Source organism: Scyliorhinus torazame, chromosome 13 (genome assembly GCF_047496885.1).
Source record: "Scyliorhinus torazame isolate Kashiwa2021f chromosome 13, sScyTor2.1, whole genome shotgun sequence".
In the NCBI taxonomy this organism is placed as follows: domain Eukaryota; kingdom Metazoa; phylum Chordata; class Chondrichthyes; order Carcharhiniformes; family Scyliorhinidae; genus Scyliorhinus; species Scyliorhinus torazame.
The window spans coordinates 53,319,652-53,343,392 of record NC_092719.1 but is presented as its reverse complement, the minus strand read 5'-3'; the positions used below and the strand labels follow the sequence as shown (position 1 = coordinate 53,343,392).

Genomic DNA, 23,741 nt, shown 5'->3' with positions numbered 1-23,741 from the left:
AACGTTGTTTCACCTAAGTGTTAAGTCATGTCATATCTGGTCATCCAGCTTCACTTGAACATTGTTTGTCACAGACTTGGTCTTGTGGTCTGTCTGCTCACGTAACTTTTCCCCCAGCACTTCCACCCTTGCCCTCTTCTGCCCACTCCTACCCTTGCCGACCCCCACCCTCTTGCTTCCCCGCCTTGCTGACTAATCCTACCCCCCCCCCACCCCCCACCCCCAAGCACACCACCACCCTTGCCACTCTGACTTTGTTCTTGCGTGAGCCTTCGGGGGAGCCTGGTCAATGTAACAGTACTGAGGTGAATACTATAATTTTTAAAAATTATTTATTTTTAATTTTTATATTTAGTGATGTATTTTATTTTGCTAGTTATTTCAGCCAGTAATGCACAGTGCTGCACATATATGATACAGTATTTCAGTTTTTTTCCCGGGTGAGAAATGTCTGACGGACACTAACTCCAGCTTTAACATTGATTCTTGTGGGAACCTACTTAGTTGTTTCACTTGGTTGCAATTTTCAGGAACACAGCCACAATTTTAAGTGAAGACTTTGTAATCAAAATTATAGTTTTTAATAATTGTTAATATTGAGTAATTAAAATGCTGGAACATTTTGAACACTATGTATTATGTTTCTAATATAAATTTATCTACAGCAATATTCCTGAGCTTTGAAATGCAATTTTCAGTAAATATAATTTCAGCGTTTTGCACTGAATTTCTACTTGCAGATATTAATTACCCTAACAAAGGAGAGCTTTTACTTTTGCTACAAATAAAAACAATCCAGTCTAAAACCAGTTCAAAATTGGAGGGATTTTTAAAAAAAAAATCTTTAATCCACGTTAAAATATATTATACAGGTGAAAGGAGACAAATGATGCATTATGATATGCAATTTGGTGTCTTGTATTAAATTAGACACCAAGCTTGAAAGCTTCTAAGAATTTTTCATCAATGGAAATGTGTGATTTCCATACTGATCAAAGTAGGAGGGTGTCAACACATAGAAACATGTAGTGACGATTTAGGTTTGCAGTTTTCAGATGAGTAATTGCACAAACTTTGTTTTTCTCACAGTGTATCATATATTGCACTTTGTAAATAAAGTTAATTTAAATAATGATGCAATTGGTGTTCTTAACATCATGCAGTGTATGAGTCCTTTTCCTGCAAAGCCCCAATAAGGTAACTTAAATGCAGCATTTGTTTGGTTGGCACGGCTGCCTCTATGCCACTGGCAGTAGGCTCTGGGATAGTTGTTTTAACACTTAATTATCTATATTATAGTAAAACCAGCTTTTCAGTTACCGTGCAGCATTTTGCAGAATTGCAAGAAATGTGTGAGGTTTTTCTGTGGAAAGTATGGACTTTTCAATGAGAGTACAAAAACTTGCAGGTTATGATAGAGTACTCGTGTTTAAGTGCTGGCCAATCTCTGGTATTACACAAAGGCATAAACACCAAAATATAATCTGCAAGTAAAGGTTAGGGGGTGGGAGATAATTGCGACGAGGCATGCAGACATAATTTAGTCCCTATTTTAAAGCAATGCATTCTGTCCTTTTTTTAAAAAATCATGCAGAAAGCTTGTTGCAGTTTGGGAAGCAATTAAGTAGTGTTGATTCCTACATGGGAGATTATTAACAGTACACCCTGAAGAACAAGGAGGCACAAAGCTAAAGCACCATAGTACCACTAGAATCATAAAATGGAACGAGGATAGAAGGAGACCATTCATGTCTGTGCCGGCTCTCTGCAAGTGCAATTCGGCTAGTCCCACTCCCTCACCTTTATCCTGTAATCCTGCAAAATTTTTTCTCTTCAGATAATTATCCTTTGGAAAGCCACAGTTTAATTTGCTTCCATCACACTCTCAGCAGTGCATTCAGAATCTAACCCCACACCACAGGAAAATGTTTTTCCTCATATTGCCGTTGTTTTTTGCACCATTTGGCCTCCTCCTGAGGTCCAGAGCATCACAATACCAGTCTTCATTCAATTTGATTCAACCCATGTAACATCAAGCAATGGCTGGACGCATTGGATAACAGAGAATGTGGGCTCTGACAACATCCAGATCTCACCACACCCCTAACCAACTGTTCAGTACAGCTGCAACTCTGTTAAACTCTGGACAATTCAGGAAATTGCCTGAGTACGTCTTGTCCAAAAAACAGGAATTGTAGTAAAAAGGGGCACATCAAACATGCGTGTTGGGGAAAAGTAGTTCCAGAAAGAACTATAAAAAGCAAAAACCGAATAGAGGAAAAAAATCCACACAATACAAAATGGGTGCGAAAAAGGACCAGAGTCACAGTCTGATGACAAACTGTCGTTCAATATACTGGCTATTGCAGGTGCAACAAAGTGTTACCGGGTCACTCCTTTACTGGACAGACAACCGGTAAAAATGGAGTTGGACACTTGAGTGGGAGTTCTGTTGGTATCAGAAACTGTTTACCAAGAGAAACTATGACATATCATAGACAATGCCAATACTAAACTAAGATACTGGGGTGGTTCCGTTGAAGGGCCATATCGATGTAAATATGCAGTGAAATGGACAGAACGCAGCCTTGTCCCTGCACGACGTTAAAGGTAACTATCCAGCCCCAATGGGGAGAACCTGGCTGGGGAGAATCGAGCAAAACTGGGCCATGGTAAATCTCATGTCTGAGTCCGAAGCAGGTCTACCGAGATTTTAAAGAAACATGCCATAGTCTTTAAAGAGCTGAGAAGCATGAAAGAGATCTCATTCAAACTAAAGATTAAGGGCAAAAGCCAAACAAGATGCTTAAAGGGTCGGTCAGTGTTGCACGCCATCAGGCCTAATGTCAAGCAAAATTAGAGAGGCTTGTTAAGAAGGGGATCCTTGAACCTGTTAATGTAAGTGGTTAGTCCACGCCCATAGTACCTGTGATGAAGAAGGATGTTTCTGTACGACTATGTCGTTTGAAAGTCACTATCAATACGGTTCTGTGTGCACCGCAGTACCCTCAAGTTGATATATTTGCTGGGTTGTCTGGAGGCCAACATTTCAGTAAAGTTGACCGTAGTGGAACTTATCCCGAGATTAATGTGGATTCAGATTTGATCATTGGGGCTATTCAGATATAAATGGCTTCCATTTGGCATCATGTGCCATGGATCAAATTCTCAGCGTTCTAGAAGGATGATATCTTTGTCACTGGAAAGAATGAAGAAGAGCACCTCCAAAATTTAGATGTCAGACTCCAGTGACTAGAGGATTACGAGTATGCGAGTATAAATGTGAATCCTTCAAATCTTCTATAGAAAACTGGCATGTCATAGCTGCAAAGGGACGGCACAAATCACCTTCAAAAGTAAAAGCCATGACTGAGGCACCAGCACCTCAAAACATAAATAAAAGTTGTTCATTTTTGGGCTTATTAAACTAATTATGGAAGATTTGTCCCTAATCTAGCAACTATTCTCAAGCCTGTGCACAACTTATTATGTCAAAACAGAAAATGGAAATGGGTGGATCAGTGCGGGAAGGCCTTGGCACAAGGAAAAGAGGTATTATTAAAATCAAAAGTACTGGGATTTCCGGTTGCGGCCATGGAGGAGTAGGTCACACATTTGATAGCTCCCGCCTGTGGTGGACTTTTGGACCTTTTTCCCCTGTTTGTTTCCAGATTTTATGGGATAAATTGGTGAAGAGTGAGACAGTGAAGAGAAATTCCCCCTCCGGTGTATGGAGAATTGGACCAGAAGTGGACGTGTGAGAAGACAAAGTCCGATAAAGAAGACTCGAGCAGAGCCGGCAACACGGGAAAGCATGGCGGAGAGCAAGGGTCGCGGGATGACGACACAGTGGTCGACGGGGCAGCTGGTGGAGATTTTTGAAGATTGCTTCGCCAAGCTGAAGAAGGACACGCTGGACCCGATTAAGGCTTCAATTGATCAAGTTGTGCAGAATCAAGAGACCCACGGATGTGCAATCCAGGAGGTGGAGAAAAAGGTGTCCGAGAACAAGGAATACATAACCGTGCTGGAGACCAAGGTGGAGATGATGAACGACCGCCAGAAAAGAACGCAGGGGAAGCTGGAGAACAGGTCCAGGAGGCAGAATCTTAGAATTGTTGGCCTCCCTGAAGGCAGTGAGGGATCGGATGCGAGGACTTATGTGATGCACATGTTGGAGAAGTTGATGGAGGCTGAGGCGTTCCCTCGGCCCCTGGAAGTGGATAGAGCGCAAAGAGCCCTCGCGAAGAAGCCCCGAGTGAACAAGCCGCCAAGGGCGGTGGTGGTACGCTTTCACCGATTCCTGGACAAGGAACATGTTCTGCGGTGGGCCAAGAAGGAACGGAGCAGCAAGTGGGAGAATTGTGAGCTGTGCATTTATCAGGACCTGGATGCAGATCTGGTCAAGAGGCGAGCTGGGTTTAATCGGGCGAAAACGGCCCTCTTTAAGAAGGGGGTGAGGTTTGGGATGCTGTACCCAGCTCGTCTGTGGGTCACACATGAGGAACGGGACTTCTACTTTGAAACACCAAACAAAGTATGGACTTTTATTAAAGAGAAGAGGCTGGAGGTGAATTAAAAGAGACTGAAGCCTTGGAGAAGTACTGTGGCGGCGATTTGTTTTGCAGGGTTGTATAAGTATAAGTAGCACTATGTTTGGATGGCTAATGTTAACTTTGTCTTGCAGGGAGCTGGTTAGAGGGGGGGGTGGGCTTTGGGGTTGGTTCTGTTTTTTGGGTGTTTTGTTTTTCTAAAGAGGCTGTTTCTTCACTGTTTTTTCACTTTTTTTTCTGATGTTTGCTTACTGGGGAATGTGATGCTTTTAATATGTTTGTCCAAGTGGGGGGCGAGGGGACAGAACAATGGGGAGACAGACTGCTTGGTGCCAGGGGCGGGCACTATCAAGTCAGCATGGGTCAGCTGACTCTCGGAAGCGCAGTGGGGGGTGAGCAGGTGTTAAGCTGGAGCTTGACTTTGGGGGCGGGTTCGGTTTCTAATGGTGTTGCTGGGGGGGGGGCGAGGGGGGGAGCTGCTTTGCTGATGGGCGGAACTGTTACTAGGGGACAAATGGGAGATCGGCGAATGCCCGAGGGGGTGGGGGGGGGGGGGGGGGGGGCGGTGGGGGGGGGGGGGGGGGGGGCACGAGGAGGCGGAGAGTGCGAGCTAGAGGTTGGCCTAAAAAGGGTGATGGCTAGTCGGCCTCAGGGCTGAACTTTAGACCAAGGGGGTAGCGATCTTGATCAACAAATGAGTGGCATTCGAGGCAGAGAGAATCGTGTCAGACATGGGGAGTAGGTACATAATGGTGAGTGGAAGCTGGAGGGGGTGCAGGTGGTACTCGTGAACATGTATGCTCCGAATTGGGAGGACGTGGAATTTTAGGTAAGATCCCAGACTTAGAGTCACACAACCTGATCATGGGAGGAGACTTTAACACAGTCATTGATCCGCAATTGGACCGGTCAAAATCCACGACAGGGAGGAGACCGGATGCGGCAAAGGAATTGAAGGGGTTTATGGAACAGTTGGAGGGAGTAGACCCATGGCGGTTTGCATGGCCAAGGGCGAAGGAGTTTTCCTTTTCCTCACATGTCCACAAGGTATACTCTCACATTGACTTTATTGTTCTGAGTAGGGCGCTAAAACCGGAGGTGGTGGATACTGCGTACTCTGCAATCGCGGTGTCGGATCATGCCCCGCATTGGGTGGATCTACGGGTTAGTGTGGAGAGAGGGCAACGCCCGCTGTGGAGACTGGATGTGGGGTTGCTAGTGGATGAAGCGATCTGTGGGTTGGTTAACTAGTCCATCCAGAACTAGCTGGAAACAAATGATACGGGGGAGGTCTCCGCAGCAATGTTTTGGGAAGCTCTGAAGGCAGTGGTCAGCGGGGAATTAATCTCGACACGAGTCCACAGAAAAAAGGCGGAGCGGACTGAGAGGAATAGGGTAGTGGAGGAGGTACTCCAGGTGGACAGGAGATACTTGGAGGCCCCAGACGGGGGGCTTCTGAGGGAGTGGTGTAGGTTACAGGCGGATTTTGGGCTGTTGACCCCAGGGAAAGCGGTGGAACAGTTGAGGAAGGCAAGGGGGGCGATTTATGAGTAAGGGGAAATGGCAAGCAGAATGTTGGCGCACCAGCTCAGGAAAAGGGAGGCGGCCAGGGAGATAGGCAAAGTAAAGAATAGAGGCGGGAATACTGTCCTGGACCCAGCGGGGGCGAATGAGATGTTTAAGGACTTCTATAGTAAATTATATGAGTTGGAACCCCCGGCTGGAGTGGAGGGGATGAGGCAGTTTTTGGATCAGTTGAGGTTTCCGAGGGTAGATGAGGATCTGGTGGAAGGGCTGGGAGCCCCAATTGAGATTGAGGAAATGATCAAGGGGCTGGATGGCATGCAGTCTGACAAGGCCCCGGGGCCTGACGGCTACCCGGTGGAATTCTATAAGAAGTTTTCAGAGATATTGAGCACACTGCTGGTGAGACCATTTAATGAAGCAAGAGAGAAGGGAGTCCTCCCCCAACAATGTCGCATGCCTCGATTTCATTGATCCTGAAATGGGAGAAGGATCCGGAGCAGTGCGGGTCATACAGGCCAATTTCTCTACTGAATGTGGACGCCAAACTGCTGACTAAGATCCTGGTCACAAGGATAGAGGAGTGTGTCCCGTGGGTGATAGGGGAAGACCAGATGGGATTTGTAAAGGGCAGCCAACACCAGGCCAATGTTCGAAGGCTTTTGAATGTTATTGTGATGTCCTCAGAAGGAGGGGAAGGTGGAGGTGGTAGTAGCAATGGATGCAGAGAAGGCTTTTGATCGGGTGGAGTGGAATTACCTGTGGGAGGCGCTGGGAAGGTTTGGGTTTGGTGAGGGCTTTATTGACTGGGTGCGGTTGCTCTATCAGGCACCAGTAGTGAGTGTGCGTACGAACCGGCTGAGGTCGTATATTAAACTACACCGAGGGACGAGGCAAGGGTGCCCCCTCTCCCCGTTACTGTTTGCTCTGGCCATAGAGCCGTTGGCCATGGCATTAAGAGCTTCTAGGAACTGGAAAGGGCTAGTTCGGAGGGGAGTGGAGCACCGTGTCTCGCTTTACGCAGATGACCTGCTCTTGTATATTTCAGACCCGTTGGAGGGGATGGGGGAAGTAATGTGAATCATGGAGGAATTTGGCAATTTTTCGGGGTATAAATTGAACATGGGGAAAAGCGAGATGTTTGCGATCCAGGTAAGAGGACCGGAGAAGAGACTGGGAGAGTTGCCGCTTAGAATGGTAGGGATGAGCTTTCGGTATCTGGGAATCCAGGTGGCCCGGGAATGGGAGGCACTGCACAAGTTAAACCTATCCCGGTTGGTAGATCAAATGGAAGGGGACTTTAAGAGATGGGACATGCTCCCGCTATCACTGGCAGGGAGGGTACAGACTGTGAAAATGACGATCCTCCCCAGATTTCTGTTTGTCTTTCAGTGCCTCCCCATCTTCCTCCCAAAGGCCTTTTTCAAGCGGGTGAATTAGGTTATTTTGGGCTTTGTGTGGGCGAGTAAAACCCCGCGAGTGTAGAAAGTGTTGCTGGAGCGCAGTTGGGGGGTGGTCGCAGCACAGAATCTCGGGGCAATGGAGGAGATACAAGAGAGTGGAGGGAGCATCGGTTTGGACTCCGATTTATAATAATCAGCGGTTTGTACCGGGCAGGCTAGATGGCGGGTTCAGGAGTTGGCAAAGGACCGGAATTAAAAGGATGGGGGTTCTATTTATAGATGGGAGCTTTCCCGGCCTGAACGCCTTGGGAGGATAATTTTGAATTGCCAGCAGGGAACAGGTTTAGGTATTTGCAGGTGCGAGACTTCCTGAGAATACAGGTGCCAGCCTTTCTGCTGCTGCTGCCACGGGAGATATGGATGGAGTAGTCTCCAGTACCTGGATGGGAGAGGGGAAGGTTTCATATATCTACCAGGAGCTTTCGGAGTCAGAGAAAACTCCAGTGGAGGAGTTCAAGGGCAAGTGGGAGGACGAACTAGGAGAAGAGATAGAGGCGGGTGTATGGGCAGATGCCCTAAGCAGGGTTAATACCTCCTCATCATGTGCCAGGCTTAGCCTGATACAATTTAAGGTAGTTCACCGGGCACACATGACAGCGGCCCGGATGAGCAAGTTTTTCGGGGTAGAGGATAGGTGTGCGCGGGAAGCCCAGCAAATTATGTCCACATGTTTTTGTCATGCCCGAAGCTTAGAGGGTTTTGGCAGGGTTTTGCTAAGGCAATGTCCATGGTGCTAAAGGAAGTGTTGGCAATGAACTATACCGCCAGTGAGAAGTGGGTACCTGCCATCTTAGCACCGACAGGACCGGCCTACACTGTTCATACTCTGGATGATGGAGTGCAGAAGAGACGCTGATCAACTTTTAGCAATTGGAACGCCAGAGACAGAGTCAACTGAGAGTCTGCAACAAACTGTGCCAAGTGAAGCCCTAGACATTCCTGAGAACCTGACAGTACCAGACACAACCATGGAGGACAGTACCCAGTGGAGGACACTTCAACACCGAATAAATCTGAAAACATGACATTGCCTCCGGTTAAAGCAACAACGGACGATGCACAAACGCAACCAAAAATACCAGAGGCTACAGTCAACATGAAAAAGCAACGCCCGAGGTTCGGCGACACAGGAGTCGAAGACCTCCAAAACGTCTAACCTATTGACTGTTGTGTTTGTTAACTGTACATATTTTTATAAATAAATTTAGAGTGCCCAATTCATTTTTTTCCAATTAGGGGACAATTAGCATGGCCAATTTACCTACCCTGCACATCTTTGAGTTGTGGGGTGAGACCCATGCAGACACGGGGAGAATGTGCAAACTCCACATGGGCAGTGACCCAGGGCCGGCATCAAACCCGGTTCTCGGTGCCTTGAGACAGCAGTGCTAACCACTGCGCCACTTGTATATTATAAATCTTGATAACATTATACTGTGTTTCATTACAGGAGCCCCTGATGTAAAAGGGGGGGAAAGTGTTGTGCATTCATCTTTTTCCCAGTTGGAACAAGGTCACTTTAAGAGTTCAATCACGTGATGTGCTGATGTCATCGGCTATTTGAACAGGCTAACAGTTAGCTGACGCTAGCAGCCTGTGTTGAAACACCTGCCCCAATGAAGCCTTGTTTGTTTGAGCAGGTTAGAAGCTGGGAATTCTGTGCCGAGTAACTGCCCCTTTGCATCCCTAAAGGCAGTCCACAAACTACAAGGCACAAGTCAGGAGTGTGATGGAATACTCTCCACTTGTCGAAATGAGTGCATCTCCAACAACTCTCTAAGCTTCACACCATCCAGCACCCCATACACCAACTTAAGCATTCATTCCCACCTCCACCAACACCTAGTGTTAGCAAGATGTACTGCAGCAACCTGCCAAGCCTCCTTTGACAGCACTCTTCAAAATTTGATCGCTACCATCTTGAAAGACCACAACCACAGACACATGGGAACACCCAACTACAAGTTTCTCTTCAAGTTACATGTCATCCTGACTTAGAACTATATCCTATTCCTTCACTTTTACTAGGTCACAATCCTGGAACGATGGATCTACTTGCACCACATAGACTCCAGGAGTTAAAGAAAGCAGCTGACAACGCCTTCTCAAAAACAGTTACAACTGGACAATAAATTCTGCTCTTCATTTATTTTTTAGATTAGCTGAGTGGGCAGCACGGTGGCACAATGGTTAGCACTGCTGCCTCACATCGCCAGGGACCGGGTTTCAATTCCGGCCTTGGGGGTCTGTGTGGGTTTCCTCTCACCGTCCAAAGATGTGCTGGTTAGGTAGATTGACAATGCTAAGTTGCCCCTTCGTTTCCAAAGATGTTTAGGTTAGGTGGGGTTAGGGTGGAGAAAGTGGACCTTTCAGAGGGTCAATGCAGGCTTGATGGGCCAAATGGTCTCCTGAACTGTAGGGATTCTACGACAAATAAATGAGGACTTGAATAAATAAAGACTTGCCAGCTACTCACCAAACAACTGCATCCCTGACACCACTTTAACTTATAGGGAGTTAACGCAAATGTTTTACTTCTGTCATTACCTATATCATTTCAGAGTTTAATTTACTGAAACATTCAGAATCTTTTAGTGTTGCTATACCTTTTTATTTAATTTTAACTTAAACCCTAGATTCAATTAATTAAGTTTTATGCTAAATTAATTTGTAGTTGATTAGTTTTATTTGAAAATAATAATTGAACACTAATCATATAAATTATAAAATTGCCTTTAGTTTTAGGCTAAATTAATTTGTAGTTGATTAATTTTATTTGAAATTAAAATTAAAAATTACTAGTGTGCTCACCCCAACATAAATCTTTGTCCTGTGATATCACTCTGCGATACGTCTCGTTCTCGCACCACTGCTCTCTCCCGCTGTGCTTTGCTGCTCTCTCCCACTGCGTTTTACTGCTCTCGCCCCCTGTGCTTTACTGCTCTCTCCCGCTGTGTTTTACTGCTCTCTCCCGCTGTGCTTTACTGCTCTCTCCCACTGTTTTACTGCTCTCTCCCGCTGTGTTTTACTGATCTCTCCCGCTGTGTTTTACTGATCTCTCCCGCTGTGTTTTACTGCTCTCTCCCGCTGTGTTTTACTGCTCTCTCCCGCTGTGTTTTACTGCTCTCTCCCGCTGTGTTTTACTGCTCTCTCCCGCTGTGTTTTACTGCTCTCTCCCGCTGTGTTTTACTGCTCTCTCCCGCTGTGCTTTACTGCTCTCTCCCGCTGTGCTTTACTGCTCTCTCCTGCTGTGCTTTACTGCTCTCGCCCGCTACGCTTTACTGCTCTCGCCCGCTACGCTTTACTGCTCTCTCCCGCTACGCTTTAGTTCTCTCCCGTTGTGCTTTACTGCTCCCGCTGTGCTTTACTGCCCTCTCCCGCTGTGCTTTACTGCTCTCTCCCGCTGTGCTTTACTGCTCTCTCCCGCTGTGCTTTACTGCTCTCTCCCGCTGTGCTTTACTGCTCTCTCCCGCTGTGCTTTACTGCTCTCTCCCGCTGTGCTTTACTGCTCTCTCCCGCTGTGCTTTACTGCTCTCTCCCGCTGTGCTTTACTGCTCTCTCCCGCTGTGCTTTACTGCTGTCTCCCGCTGTGCTTTACTGCTGTCTCCCGCTGTGCTTTACTGCTGTCTCCCGCTGTGCTTTACTGCTGTCTCCCGCTGTGCTTTACTGCTGTCTCCCGCTGTGCTTTACTGCTGTCTCCCGCTGTGCTTTACTGCTGTCTCCCGCTGTGCTTTACTGCTGTCTCCCGCTGTGCTTTACTGCTCTCTCCCGCTGTGCTTTACTGCTCTCTCCCGCTGTGCTTTACTGCTCTCTCCCGCTGTGCTTTACTGCTCTCTCCCGCTACGCTTTACTGCTCTCTCCCGCTACGCTTTACTGCTCTCTCCCGCTACGCTTTACTGCTCTCTCCCGCTGTGCTTTACTGCTCTCTCCCGCTGTGCTTTACTGCTCTCTCCCGCTGTGCTTTACTGCTCTCTCCCGCTGTGCTTTACTGCTCTCTCCCGCTGTGCTTTACTGCTCTCTCCCGCTGTGCTTTACTGCTCTCTCCCGCTGTGCTTTACTGCTCTCTCCCGCTGTGCTTTACTGCTCTCTCCCGCTGTGCTTTACTGCTCTCTCCCGCTGTGCTTTACTGCTCTCTCCCGCTGTGCTTTACTGCTCTCTCCCGCTGTGCTTTACTGCTCTCTCCCGCTGTGCTTTACTGCTCTCTCCCGCTGTGCTTTACTGCTCTCTCCCGCTGTGCTTTACTGCTCTCTCCCGCTGTGCTTTACTGCTCTCTCCCGCTGTGCTTTACTGCTCTCTCCCGCTGTGCTTTACTGCTCTCTCCCGCTGTGCTTTACTGCTCTCTCCCGCTGTGCTTTACTGCTCTCTCCCGCTGTGCTTTACTGCTCTCTCCCGTTGTCCTTTACTGCTCTCTCCCGCTGTGCTTTACTGCTCTCTCCCGCTGTGCTTTACTGCTCTCTCCCGCTGTGCCTTACTGCTCTCTCCCGCTGTGCTTTACTGCTTTCTCCCGCTGTGCTTTACTGTTCTCTCCCGCTGTGCTTTACTGCTCTCTCCCGCTGTGCTTTACTGCTCTCTCCCGCTGTGCTTTACTGCTCTCTCCCGTTGTGCTTTTCTGCTCTCTCCCGCTGTGCTTTTCTGCTCTCTCCCGCTGTGCTTTTCTGCTCTCTCCCGCTGTGCTTTTCTGCTCTCTCCCGCTGTGCTTTTCTGCTCTCTCCCGCTGTGCTTTTCTGCTCTCTCCCGCTGTGCTTTACTGCTCTCTCCCGCTGTGCTTTACTGCTCTGCAGCTTTTGGTATTTTTTGCGCTCTTTTTAATGGCTCTGTGCTCTCACAGAGCTTTGTTGCTCAGGTGGAAGGATGTGATTTTCGGGTGTTTTTGATGAGCAGTTTGCCATAATATCCACTCATGTATATAATGAAATGCAGACAGGCAGTGATTGACACATAGGATGACCAGTAAGCAGACAACACAGCACAGCCAATCACCAGACAGGTCACTACCACTATAAAGCCAGAGGGCACTAGGTTTCCCGCTTTCTTGGGTCTCAGCTACTGTGACAGTCAGAGTCCATGAGCTAGCACAGTGCAAACACCATGGTAGCTAGTATGTCTGGTCAGGCTACTACAAGGTCACTAGTCCGATCAGTATAGTGTCAACCCACAGCTGAATATATACAGCAGTTCATCTAGTTGAATAAAACAGTGTTGGATCTTCTCCTGTGTTCGACGTCTGTTTCTAACTTTCCTGCATCGAGTGCAGTCCACATCGAACCAACCTGCCTAACACATCACAGTTCACACATTACTTATGGACAAATTAATTTATAATAGATAAAGCTTAACTAAGGAAGTGAAGCAGTTACATAAAAAATGAACTTAATGAATTACTTCCTTTTTATGTGTTCCATTTCTTTGAAAGCAACAGTTCAAAGTAGTTATGTAGAATTCTGCAATTGCTGATACAATAAGTGCATTACGTTTTTTTCCCAAATTACAGAGCATACTTATTATTATTACTTGCAACTTTAATCCTATTTTTGTTCCTAGAAATATGGCATTGTTGAAGGAAAGCCACTGACTGAATTAAGGGCGCTGGCAAAAGCTGCAGGGCAGAAATGCCCTAATTTTACCCCTCCGGGAGCTGAGACTGTGGATGATGTAAGTCATGTATTGATGGATGGATGTGCAGATCACAGGCTTAAAACATACACTACTTAAACCACGCAGATATAAATTAGTACTTGGATTGAATTCATATAGGCTATGCAGCTAAAATTGATTCAAAATTAATTGGCGAAATAGATCTGCAAGATTTGTTTTTATTGCTAACAAAATATAAAATCTCTTAATAAGTAAATGTCTTTATCTCGGTCACTGCCTGGGATTTTCCAGTCCTACCTGATGTAGGACCAGAAATTCTTGCCCAAAGTCAAATTTTCCATCCTGCCCGTGATGATTCTCACCACAGGCAAAACTGGAAAATCCTGGCCTCTGTCTCAGTTGTTATATATTCAGCCTTGACCCCGTGTTACTCTCTGTAAGGGGTGTGGTGAGAAGGCTTTTTGATATGATTTTCACGGTCCTGTTGAGAAGAAGGGCTAGATGCTAGTTTTCAAGTTTCATTAACCACTCTAAAACTTGTTTCAAATTAGAAAGTTCCCCATTTCTATCACTGAACTTATATGACTGGTTCAGTTCAAATTTTGCTGAGCTCAATAATGAGACAACATTACATCAGATTTTCCATCTTTAAATGTACAAACACCAATTCAACTTTCTTAAACTGATATGTGGGAAACATAATTCTGCTAGCCAGCAGTCCGAGCTACTGAATTGAATAAACATTCCCAGATGTATGTTGTTCAAATTTAACTGAATAGCAGTCTCTTAATACAACATGTGCAAGCCTGATTCCCTCCTAAACTAAATAGCTAAAAATGTTCAAATATGACAGCTAGTATATGCATTGGAAATGTATGCTCTGCTGCGAATGCTATGATATGTAGTCTTCATATTGCATTTACTGACGCAGTGTTGGGGAGAATGTTGTTTTGCAAATGAGGACCAGTAGTAGGAAATGTTTCTCTGAATATTTTGCATCTGTGACACTTTGGGTGACAATGCGCTGTTTGTTTTACAGGTTCAAGCTCGAGCAAAGGATTTTTTCTATTATTTATGTCACCTTTTGACACAAACAGGAAAAGATAACGGTGTACCAGATCAGATTGACTCAACTGCTGAGCATTCAGGAGACTTTCACACTCCACTAGAAGGTGTCAGCAGTGTGGGCTCTAACATCTGTGACATAAATGATGGCAATTCAGACAATGCTAAAGATCTGATTGCTAATGTACTTGTAGTCAGTCATGGTGGATTTATGCTACAGTGGATTAGGCATTTTGTAGAGGACCTGAAATGTCCTTTACCGCCATCCTTTGACCCGTCCAAGGTTTTTTCTGTCTGTCCAAATGCAGGAATAAGCCGTTTTGTCATTACTTTTGATCAGGTAGTAAGCTCTTCTCCTCAGATAGTGTGTGATTATATATATAAATGCAGCCACCTTGATGGCATAGGTGTTCAACAGGATGTGTTTTCAGTCTGAGCCCATAGTGATAAATTATTCTTCGTCAGGTGTGTTATTGTTAGAGTATTTGCCAGAATCCAGATTTGATTGCTAAAATCAGTCTCTGATTAAAACCTGTGATTATGATAAACCCAAATTAATTTCTTCAGAACAAAAGCAAAATATTGCAGATGCTGGAAATCTGAAATGAAAACAGAAAATTCTGGAAATACTCAGCAGGTCAGGCAGCAAATGGTCATCAACCTAAAACATTGACTGTTTCCCTATCTCCAAGAATGCTGCCTGACCTGAATATTTCCAGAATTCTCCTTTTTAATCTCTCTTTTTTGACGTTCACTCTGGCATATTAAAATAGTGCAGAGTAACCTTATTTATTTTAGGAAACTACCTTTTAATATTTCCTTTCATATAGCATGGAGATTCTGCACCTCGGTGCGAATTGTCATTTAATTTCCTTACTGAGGGAAAGCATTCTATAATTTATAGCTTGAAGACTATGGTTACTGATTGACCCTGTGATAAATTCTTCACAACAGATGAGTCATTTGGTACAGAAATATTGTAGCTATTGTGCAGCATTAGAAACTAGGAGGGTAAGAATTAAACTTGTATACCAATGACATTACAAAGTGCAATATTCATCGATTTCGAAGCACCTTGAAAAGCCTTGTCACCCCCAATTGAAAATCTAACGGTCCCGATGCTTTGAATTGTTTACCTTTTGCATGTTGATGTAAAGAAAATACAATTGTTACACCTGAAAACTGAGATGAATAAATAAACTTCATTGGACAATTATGTATGCTACAATAAAGATGAGAATAAAATACCATGTAGCATATCGTGACATGATTTTTTTTTTAACCTTTTACTGAGTATCTAAGTTCTACTTTAACAGTTAACATGGTGCAGTGCTTCTACAGCTCACAGAGCTGGGACCTGTATCCTCACAGGATGGAGCATGAGCAAGAAGAAACCAGGTGCACAGTGAGCTGGGAGAGGCAAATTGCACTAGAATAAGGAATAGTTCAGAAATATTAGGGATCAAATGAGAAGGAGTGTAAGATGGGTTTGCAATGCATATGGTTGATAAGTAAGGGTTGCTGAGCTGCACCCACAAGTCACCACAGGACTGTGAAATCGCAACCGCAGAAGACCAGGCTCGAAGGAAAGGATCGAGAACTTAATTTTTTTTAAACATAGAATTTACCACCTCCATGCCAAAACCGAACCGACCATCTTAGACATACATGATCTACAGTTTGAAGATGACTACAGTGCCATTGCTCACTCTGCTGCGGATTTGCAAGCCACTCTCATTCTCCCAATTCCACATAAAAGATACTGGGCCTCCTTGAATGTTGCTGAAACAAAGCTCCAAATCAAGCTGCAACCAAATATTCCACCTCCCTTTTTGTTGAAGGGCAGACTCTGAACCCTTCCATGCAGCCACCTCTCAAAAGACCACCATTGAGGAAAACCAACATCAGACAAACTTGTCATGTGAGAGTACCTTTAATAAATGGGTGTGTATATATATATCTAGTGAGAGTACCTTTAAGAAATGGGTGTTTACTACTGCAGTGATGTCAGAGTGGGTGGAGCTGGGCTGTCTGTCAGCTTTTTACTTTTGTTTTAGGCTGTTTGCTGCAGGGTGTGTTTTAGTTTCGTTTCCAGAGCTGGATAGCTGCAGACACGGCCAGAAGGTGTATGAATCTCTAATCTAAAGACTAAATCGATCCTGGTGATGTAAAACTAATAACAGTAGTGACTTTAACCTGATGTGCTTCTGATAAAAGGTGTTTTAAGTCGTATGGATGTTCAAAGGAAAGAAAGGATTACTTAGTGTTGTATTCTTTGGGGGTTGTATTGGAATTAATGGTTGCTAAGATGTTCACTGTTTTAAAAGGGTTAACTTGAGTTCATAGAATAAATATTTTTTTGCTTTATAAAATACTGATCCATTTCTGCTGTACCACACCTGTAGAGTGGGCTGTATGCTCCCCATACCACAATCTATTAAAAGTTGTGGGTCAGGTGAACTCCATGATACACTTAGAAAGGTGGCATCAGACATTAAAAGACAAAGTTGAGGGTTTATTGTCAAGATTATCCAGAGGATTGGGATAAAGGAATTCCATTTGTACTGTTTGCAATTAGGGATGCACCTAATGAGTCAACCAAATTTAGTCTTTTGAAGTAATTTTTGGTCATGAGGCAAGAGGACCACTTAAATTGGTTAAGGAAAAATTGGTGAGTGAGAAATCAAAAATTACATTATTGGATTACATGTCAAATTTTAGGGAACGATTAAATAAAGCAGGCGAATTGGTTCGACGGCATTTAAAAGTTGCACAAAATGTGATGAAACGGGGAGTGGGCAAGAAATCCAAAGTTTGTAGTTTTGCCAGTGGCTAGGTTTTGTGGACCTTATCAGATTGAAAGGAAATTAAGTGAAGTGAATTATGTGGTAAAAATACCAGATAGAAGGAAAACTCACCGAGTGTGTCATGTGAATTGCTTAAAAGGGAAGGAGTGAAAAAGGAGGAGGTTTTAATGATTCTCACTCAAAGTGACGAACCAAATCCAGATGACTGTGTATTTGACGTACCTCAAATTAAATTGGAAAATGAGGATGTTCTTAAAAATTGGGATAAATTGTTGAGTTTCCTTCCAGAGGAAAAATAAACTGACCTGAAAGAGTTATTGATATCACATGGGCATGTTTGTGGAGATAAATTGGGAAGTACTAAAATGTCTAGACAGGTGTAGATGTGGGAAATACTGTTCCAATCAAACAACATCCATACAGACTTAACCCTTTAAAATTGGCACAGGTTAACAAAGAGATTGAGAGTATGCTTAAAAATGGCATAATTGAAGTGGGTTGCAGCCAATGGAGCTCACCCATAGTGATGGTACCTAAACCAGACGGTACCCAACGGTTGTGTGTGGACTGTAGAAAGATTAATGCAGTTACAAGAACTGACTCTTATCCTATCCCACGTTTGGAGGATTGCATTGAGAAAATCAGCTTTTATTTCCAAATTGGATTTACTTAAAGGTTACTACCAGGTACCTTTATCCGAAAGGGTGAAGGAGATTTCAGCTTTTGTGATTCCAGATGGTATATACCAATTCAAAGTTATGCCACGCACCAGCCACATTTCAGCGGTTAACTAACAAAGTCGTTTCAGGATTACCCACGTTAGTGCGGTATACGTCGTCAATCTGGTCATTTTCAGCCAGACATGGAAAGAACATTTAAAACATCTGATGGAGTTATTTGATCGACTTCAGGAGGCGCGTTTGGTGATAAACCTAGCCAAAAGTGAATTTGGAAAAGCCCAAGTCACTATCCTTGGCAATACAATCGGACAGGGTTGAATGGTCACACGGGATGTGAAACCAACAGTTATTGAGGAGTTTCCGATATCCTCAAGATGAAGGGAAATAATGTGATTTCTTGGCATGAGTGGATTTGGTCAACATTTGTGCAAACGTTTTGTAGCGTGGTTGCACCATTGATGGACTTGCTGAAGAAACGTCAAAAATTTCAATGGACAGCGGTCTTTCAACAGGCATTTGATGGCCTGAAAACTGATAACCAGTGCTCCTGTGTTGGAGAATTGCAAGGGACTCTGTGATCAGATTGAACTAAACTATCTGACTTTAAAGAGAAATGCTGAGGCGTAGAGAAATGGACGGATCGTGAAGAGACCTTCTTGTTCAAAGGGACTCAACCGAGACGAATTTCAGTTGGAGGAAGAACAAAAATGGACTTCTTATACCTGTTTGCCTGTGTTGTTTTTTTTTAAACAAAAAAGTATATTTTCTATGTGCATTTCTTAAAGGATAGTGAAAAGGTGAAAAATGAAACCATTTAAAGTTGATGTTTTTGTTTTTTTTCTTTGTGGGGGGGGGGGGGGGGTGTCAAGTGAGAGTACCTTTAACATTGTTTTGCTTTAAAAAATACTTTTCCATTTCTGCTGTACCACACCTGTAGAGTGAGCCGTGTGCTCCCCATACCACAATCTATTAAAAGTTGTGGGTCAGGTGAACTCCATGATACACTTTGCGGTTCTCTAAACCCTGGCCCATAACAAACTGCATCAGCTCAGCCTTCTACCAATTGCGACAATAGATGTTTGACAACAGATCTTTGCAAGTCATGCATGTCCTGGTGTACAGAGACATTGTCACCACACTCTACTTCAATGAGACCTGGACTGTGTATCAGTGACATAATGAGCGCTGGAGCAATTCCATCAACAATGTCTCTGCCGCATCCTCTAGATTCAATGTGAGACCATGAAACAAACGCTAATGTCTTTCCTGAAGCCAGCTCAACAAGCGTTCAGACAAAACTGCAAAATCAACTTTGATGAACATGACTGTGATGAATATAGGATTTTAAAGTAAGGGTTAAAAGCCTGGATTACAGTGTGTTTGCTGCAGTTATGTTTTTAAAAGAGTCTTGGCTTGAAAGACAACAAAGATTTTAGGAGCCCGAGGTGCAATTAATTAACCATCCGAAAAGCTTGGGCTAATGTAATTTAATTTTGATTAAGAGGATTCCCTGGCGAGTTAATCAGTTTTCAGCTTGGTGAGGTAATGTCATTGCTGGGTGGAGCTTAAGGCATCAGGTGTTTTTTGAAAAAGCATTTTTCAGTTTCAGTTCTGATCTGGCTGAAGGTGTGCAGTCAAACAGTTCTGCTCTCACTGTAAGTTAGTTAAAAGAGATCAACTGTATTTAAAGCAGCGCAGACTTGTCTGAGGACAAGGGAGAGCTGAAACAAGCCAGTTGAAAATAGCTTTTGAAGATCTCCAGCCAGGGTTTCTGCAGGGGATCGGACCGGAGGACAGATCTGTTTCATAAAGCAGTGTCAAAAAATCTCTTTCTCAAAGATTAACTCTAAACAAGTATTCTCTGTACCGTTGGCATTTAGGGTGGATTGAGAGCTGAGATGGTCTATTTTCTTGTTTCATTGAGAATAAAGATAGCAATTAAGGGTACTGGATTCAGTGTTGAGTAGTATTGGTTAAGGGGTAATTGTAAGCTATTTCCAGGTGTGATTTTTAAAAATATAAATTTAGAGTACCCAATTCATTTTTTCCAATTAAGGGCAATTTAGCGTGGCCAATCCACCTACCTTGCACATCTTTGGGTTGTGGGGCGAAATCCACGCAAACATGGGGAGAATGTGCGAACTCCACACGGACAGTGACCCAAGGCCGGGATCGAACCTGGGAACTCGGTGTCGTGAGGCACCATGCTAACCACTGCACCACCGTGCCGCCAACCAGGTGTGATGCTAAATATTTAAATACTGTTAGTAATAAAGTTTGTTTTAACATATCATATCCTTTTTTTTGTACAATCACTCCTGGAGCGAAGATTCCTTTCCTGACAGTCTTACAAAATGAAAATAGAATATTGGGGTTTTGGTCCAGTATCCTAGCCACTAGTGGGGTCTGGGACATAATAGGACACTGGCCAGGTGGTGGAAAAGCATCTCCCCAACCAGATCCTAAATGATCAACATCTGATAATCTTTGTCACAAATCGGCTTTCATTAACACTGCAATGAAGTTACTGTGAAAAGCCCCTAGTCGCTACACTCCGGCGCCTGTTTGGATTCACAGAGGGAGAATTGAGAATGTCCAATTCACCTAACAGCATGGGGAGAATAAAGAAAATGCTTCAAAGACACTCTGAAACTCTTCATGAAACACAACAGCATTGACATTAATGAGTAGGAAGGGTTTGTTACCACTTATTCAAAATAGCGGCAAATTGTCCATCAAGCTGCATCATACTTTGAGCCAAATGCCGATAATGAGGCAAAGCAGTGGCAGTGAAGGAAAGAAAAGGAAGCAAATTCTGCACTTTGGAGCCCAAAGGTATGCGGGCTGGGAACTGACCTATTCAATTGCCGGCCCCCTCATCACCCCTGTCCTTTCTGACCCTGTTGGCACCTAATTTCCAAACTCCTCCAATTTAAATTTCTCAACTTTGTATTTAAATCCTCGGTGGTCTTGGCCATCCCAGTCTCTAGCTTTCCCCAAACTCTCAGTTCCTTTTGCTCTTGTGTCAACCCCATGCCTTTCATCCCACCATTAGCACCCATGATTGCAGCCAACCGGTCTCCTCATCAGGATTTCCTTCTTTAAACCCCTCTTTGCCATCTCATCTTTCAAAACTCTTTAAAACCGATTTCCTTGACCAAACTGATGGTCACTGTCCTATTATCCCCTTCTCTGGCTCTGCATCCATTTTTTTCTAATGCATCTATGAAGTGTCCTGGTACATTTCCTGTGTTAAAGATGCAATACGAATGGAAGTGTTGTTTTAGTTGCAATATCGCCTGACTCACACCAACATTTTGGAAATCATATAGTTATCCTTGATATACTCTTTCTCTTATACCATTTCATTCCCACTTTTTAATTTTTTTTCCATTCATGGATGTGAGCATCAAAGGCTAGGACAGTATCTATTGCCCTTCCCTAATTGCTCATGAGAAGTTGGAAGTGAGCCACTTTATTGAACTGCTGCCATCCATGTGGTGTATGTAGGTACACCCACAGTGCTGTTGGGAAGTTCTAGGATTTGATCCAGCAACAATGAAGGAATGACAATATAGTTCCAAGTCAAGATGGTGTGTGGCTTGGAGGGGAGCATGCAGGTGATGGTGTTCCAAAGTATGTGCTGCTCTTGTCCTACGTGGTAGAGGTCACGAGTTTGGAAAGTGCTGTTGAAGAAGCCTTGGTGAGTTGCTACAGTGCATCTTGTAGATTGTGTACACTGCTGCTACTGGACACCAGTAGATGGACTGATTGTTGAATGTGGTGGATGGGGTGCCAATCAAGCAGGCAGATTTGTCTTTGAGCTTCGTGTGTTGAGCTTCTTGAGGGCTGTTGGAGCTGCACTCATCCAGGCAAGCGGAGCGTATTCCTTCACACTCCTGATTTGTGGATGGTGATCAGAATTTGGAGAGTCGGGAGGTAAATTACTTGCCACAAAATTCCCAGCCTCTGACCTGTTTGTGTAGCCACAGTACCTAAGACTGCTCCAGTTCAGTTTCTAGCCAAGGTTAACCACCGCCCCCCACCCCCCTCCCACCCCCACAGGATATTGATAGTGGGGGATACAGCAATGGTAGCACCATTGAATGTCATGGGAACATTCATTGCCTGGCATTTGTGTGGCGCAAATGTTATTTTTCCTCTTGCCAGCACAAGCCGGAGTATTGTCCAGATCCTGCTGCATATGGACACAGATGGCCTCAGTATCTGAGGTGTTGCAAATTATGCTGAACATGGTGCAATTATCAGCAAACATCCCCACTTCTGATCTTATGATGGAGGGAAAGTTATTGACAAAAGCATTGAAGATGGTTGTGGCTAGGGCATGTTGCTAACTTTTGGTTGGTTCAATTGGCTCTGTTTTATAACCTTTGCTCTTGAGTCGTCAGGTATCTTTATGATACCGCCACGAGGTTCAAGTTCAAGTAATGATCAATAACTCAATACACCGATTAGTAAGATTCAAATCAAAGCACATTTATTATACACAGTAATCACTACTCATGCATAAATTCTACTTCTAAGCTACTTCTACAACTAACAGGCCTATACTTAGCTTCGGACTGGCCCACCAGGTCAGGGGAACAAATGGCCTTTCGTTCGGGTTCGGAGTCTGCGGGATTCGAAGTTGGTATGGATTTGTAGCTAGGAGCGCCTATCTCGTAGCGAGCGTTGACTTAAGACTTACTGGATATCGGCGGCAGTTGAACCGGTCACTGTCAAGGGTTGGTTCGCGTTGCTGAGTGACCCGGTCAAGAAGAACGATTTGAACTTGGGGGCTTAACTTTATAGTCCCCAGGGGCTTCCCGCCTTTCGGGACAGACCCTGTACCTGGTTCTAGGCGATTGGACTTTGTTCCAATCACTTGATTCGATTTCTCCAATACTGGAGCGGTTCCCTGATCGATGGGCGGTCTTGAGGTGTCCGTTAACCTCTTTTGTGTTGGCTCCTGCTGGCGCCGGGGAGTCTGGCTTGGCTTTGTTTATCCCAAATGTTTTGATTGTTCCCGGGGATTGCTCATTAGTATGTAGATGGCTGCTTGTATCGATGCTGTCTGGGCTTTTGCAGAGTTTAATACACAGTAACTTGCACCTGCCAGTTTCTGCCTGTGTTGGCTGAATTTCCCTTCAGCCTTTGCTGTTCTCCATTTTAAATCGGGACTTGGCCAACTCAGGTGGCTACAGGCACTACCCTGAGGAACTTCTGCAGTGACGTCCTGGAACTGAGATGATTGACTTCCAACAACCACAACCATCTTCCTTTGTGATGGGTATGACAACCAGTGGAGAGTTTTCCCTCTGAATCTTATTCCATGGCTGAAGATGGTTGCAAATGCTTCAGCCTTGTCTATTGCATGGATGTGCTGGACTCATTGAGGATGGGGTTATTTGTGTAGCCTCTTCCTGTTGTGAATTGTTTAATTGTCCCCACCATGACTGGATGTGGCAGGACTGACGAGCTTAGATTTGATCTGTTGACTATGAGATTGCTTAGCTCTATTTATTGCATACTGCTCCTGTTTGGTATTGCCATATTCCTCTTTGAAAACCATTAAACTTTTCACCACGTGAGTTTTTTAAGGTTCAGGAGCCATAAAACTGGTGGTTGAGTGAATTTCAGATACATTATTAAATTAATTAAGAATTTACACAGACAGAAAAAGCATATGACCCATGACATTGAGAGTGCCTTGCTGATCCCAGAGGATGACCAGACAGATGGTGCTAAGTGCATTGATCTCTGTAGCTTATAACAGCAGCATTCTGCTCAGTAGCTCAAGTGTTGGGGAGCCCTTCCTTTAGTCTTCCTCATTCTTCTCCATCTTCTTACTCTTCCTCCAACTGAAGAAGGCAGATGCCTGCCTAGGACAGCCCCTGACTCTAAGCACCCATTAATATACATAATTTCCAGTTGCAGGTAGTTAACAATATTTCAATCACTTGTTCAAACCCTTCTAACCAATGAATAGTCATAGAGTCATGGGGTTTTACATTACAGAAAGAGGCCCTTTGGCCCAAGATGCCCGGATGGTCA

General features: G+C 44.5%; 1 protein-coding gene across 1 annotated transcript in view; it reads left to right on the top strand.

The window, feature by feature from the left end:
* The window catches only part of LOC140388021 (fructose-2,6-bisphosphatase TIGAR-like), a 29,235-nt gene extending 13,787 nt beyond the window's left edge, over positions 1-15,448 (top strand). Inside the window, exons 5-6 of the mRNA XM_072471506.1 lie at positions 13,082-13,192; positions 14,175-15,448. Of these exons, the coding sequence (XP_072327607.1) occupies positions 13,082-13,192; positions 14,175-14,636 (573 nt within the window). The 3' untranslated portion in view covers positions 14,637-15,448. The remainder of the gene's footprint in view (positions 1-13,081; positions 13,193-14,174) is intronic.
* The last annotated feature ends 8,293 nt before the right edge of the window (positions 15,449-23,741 follow it).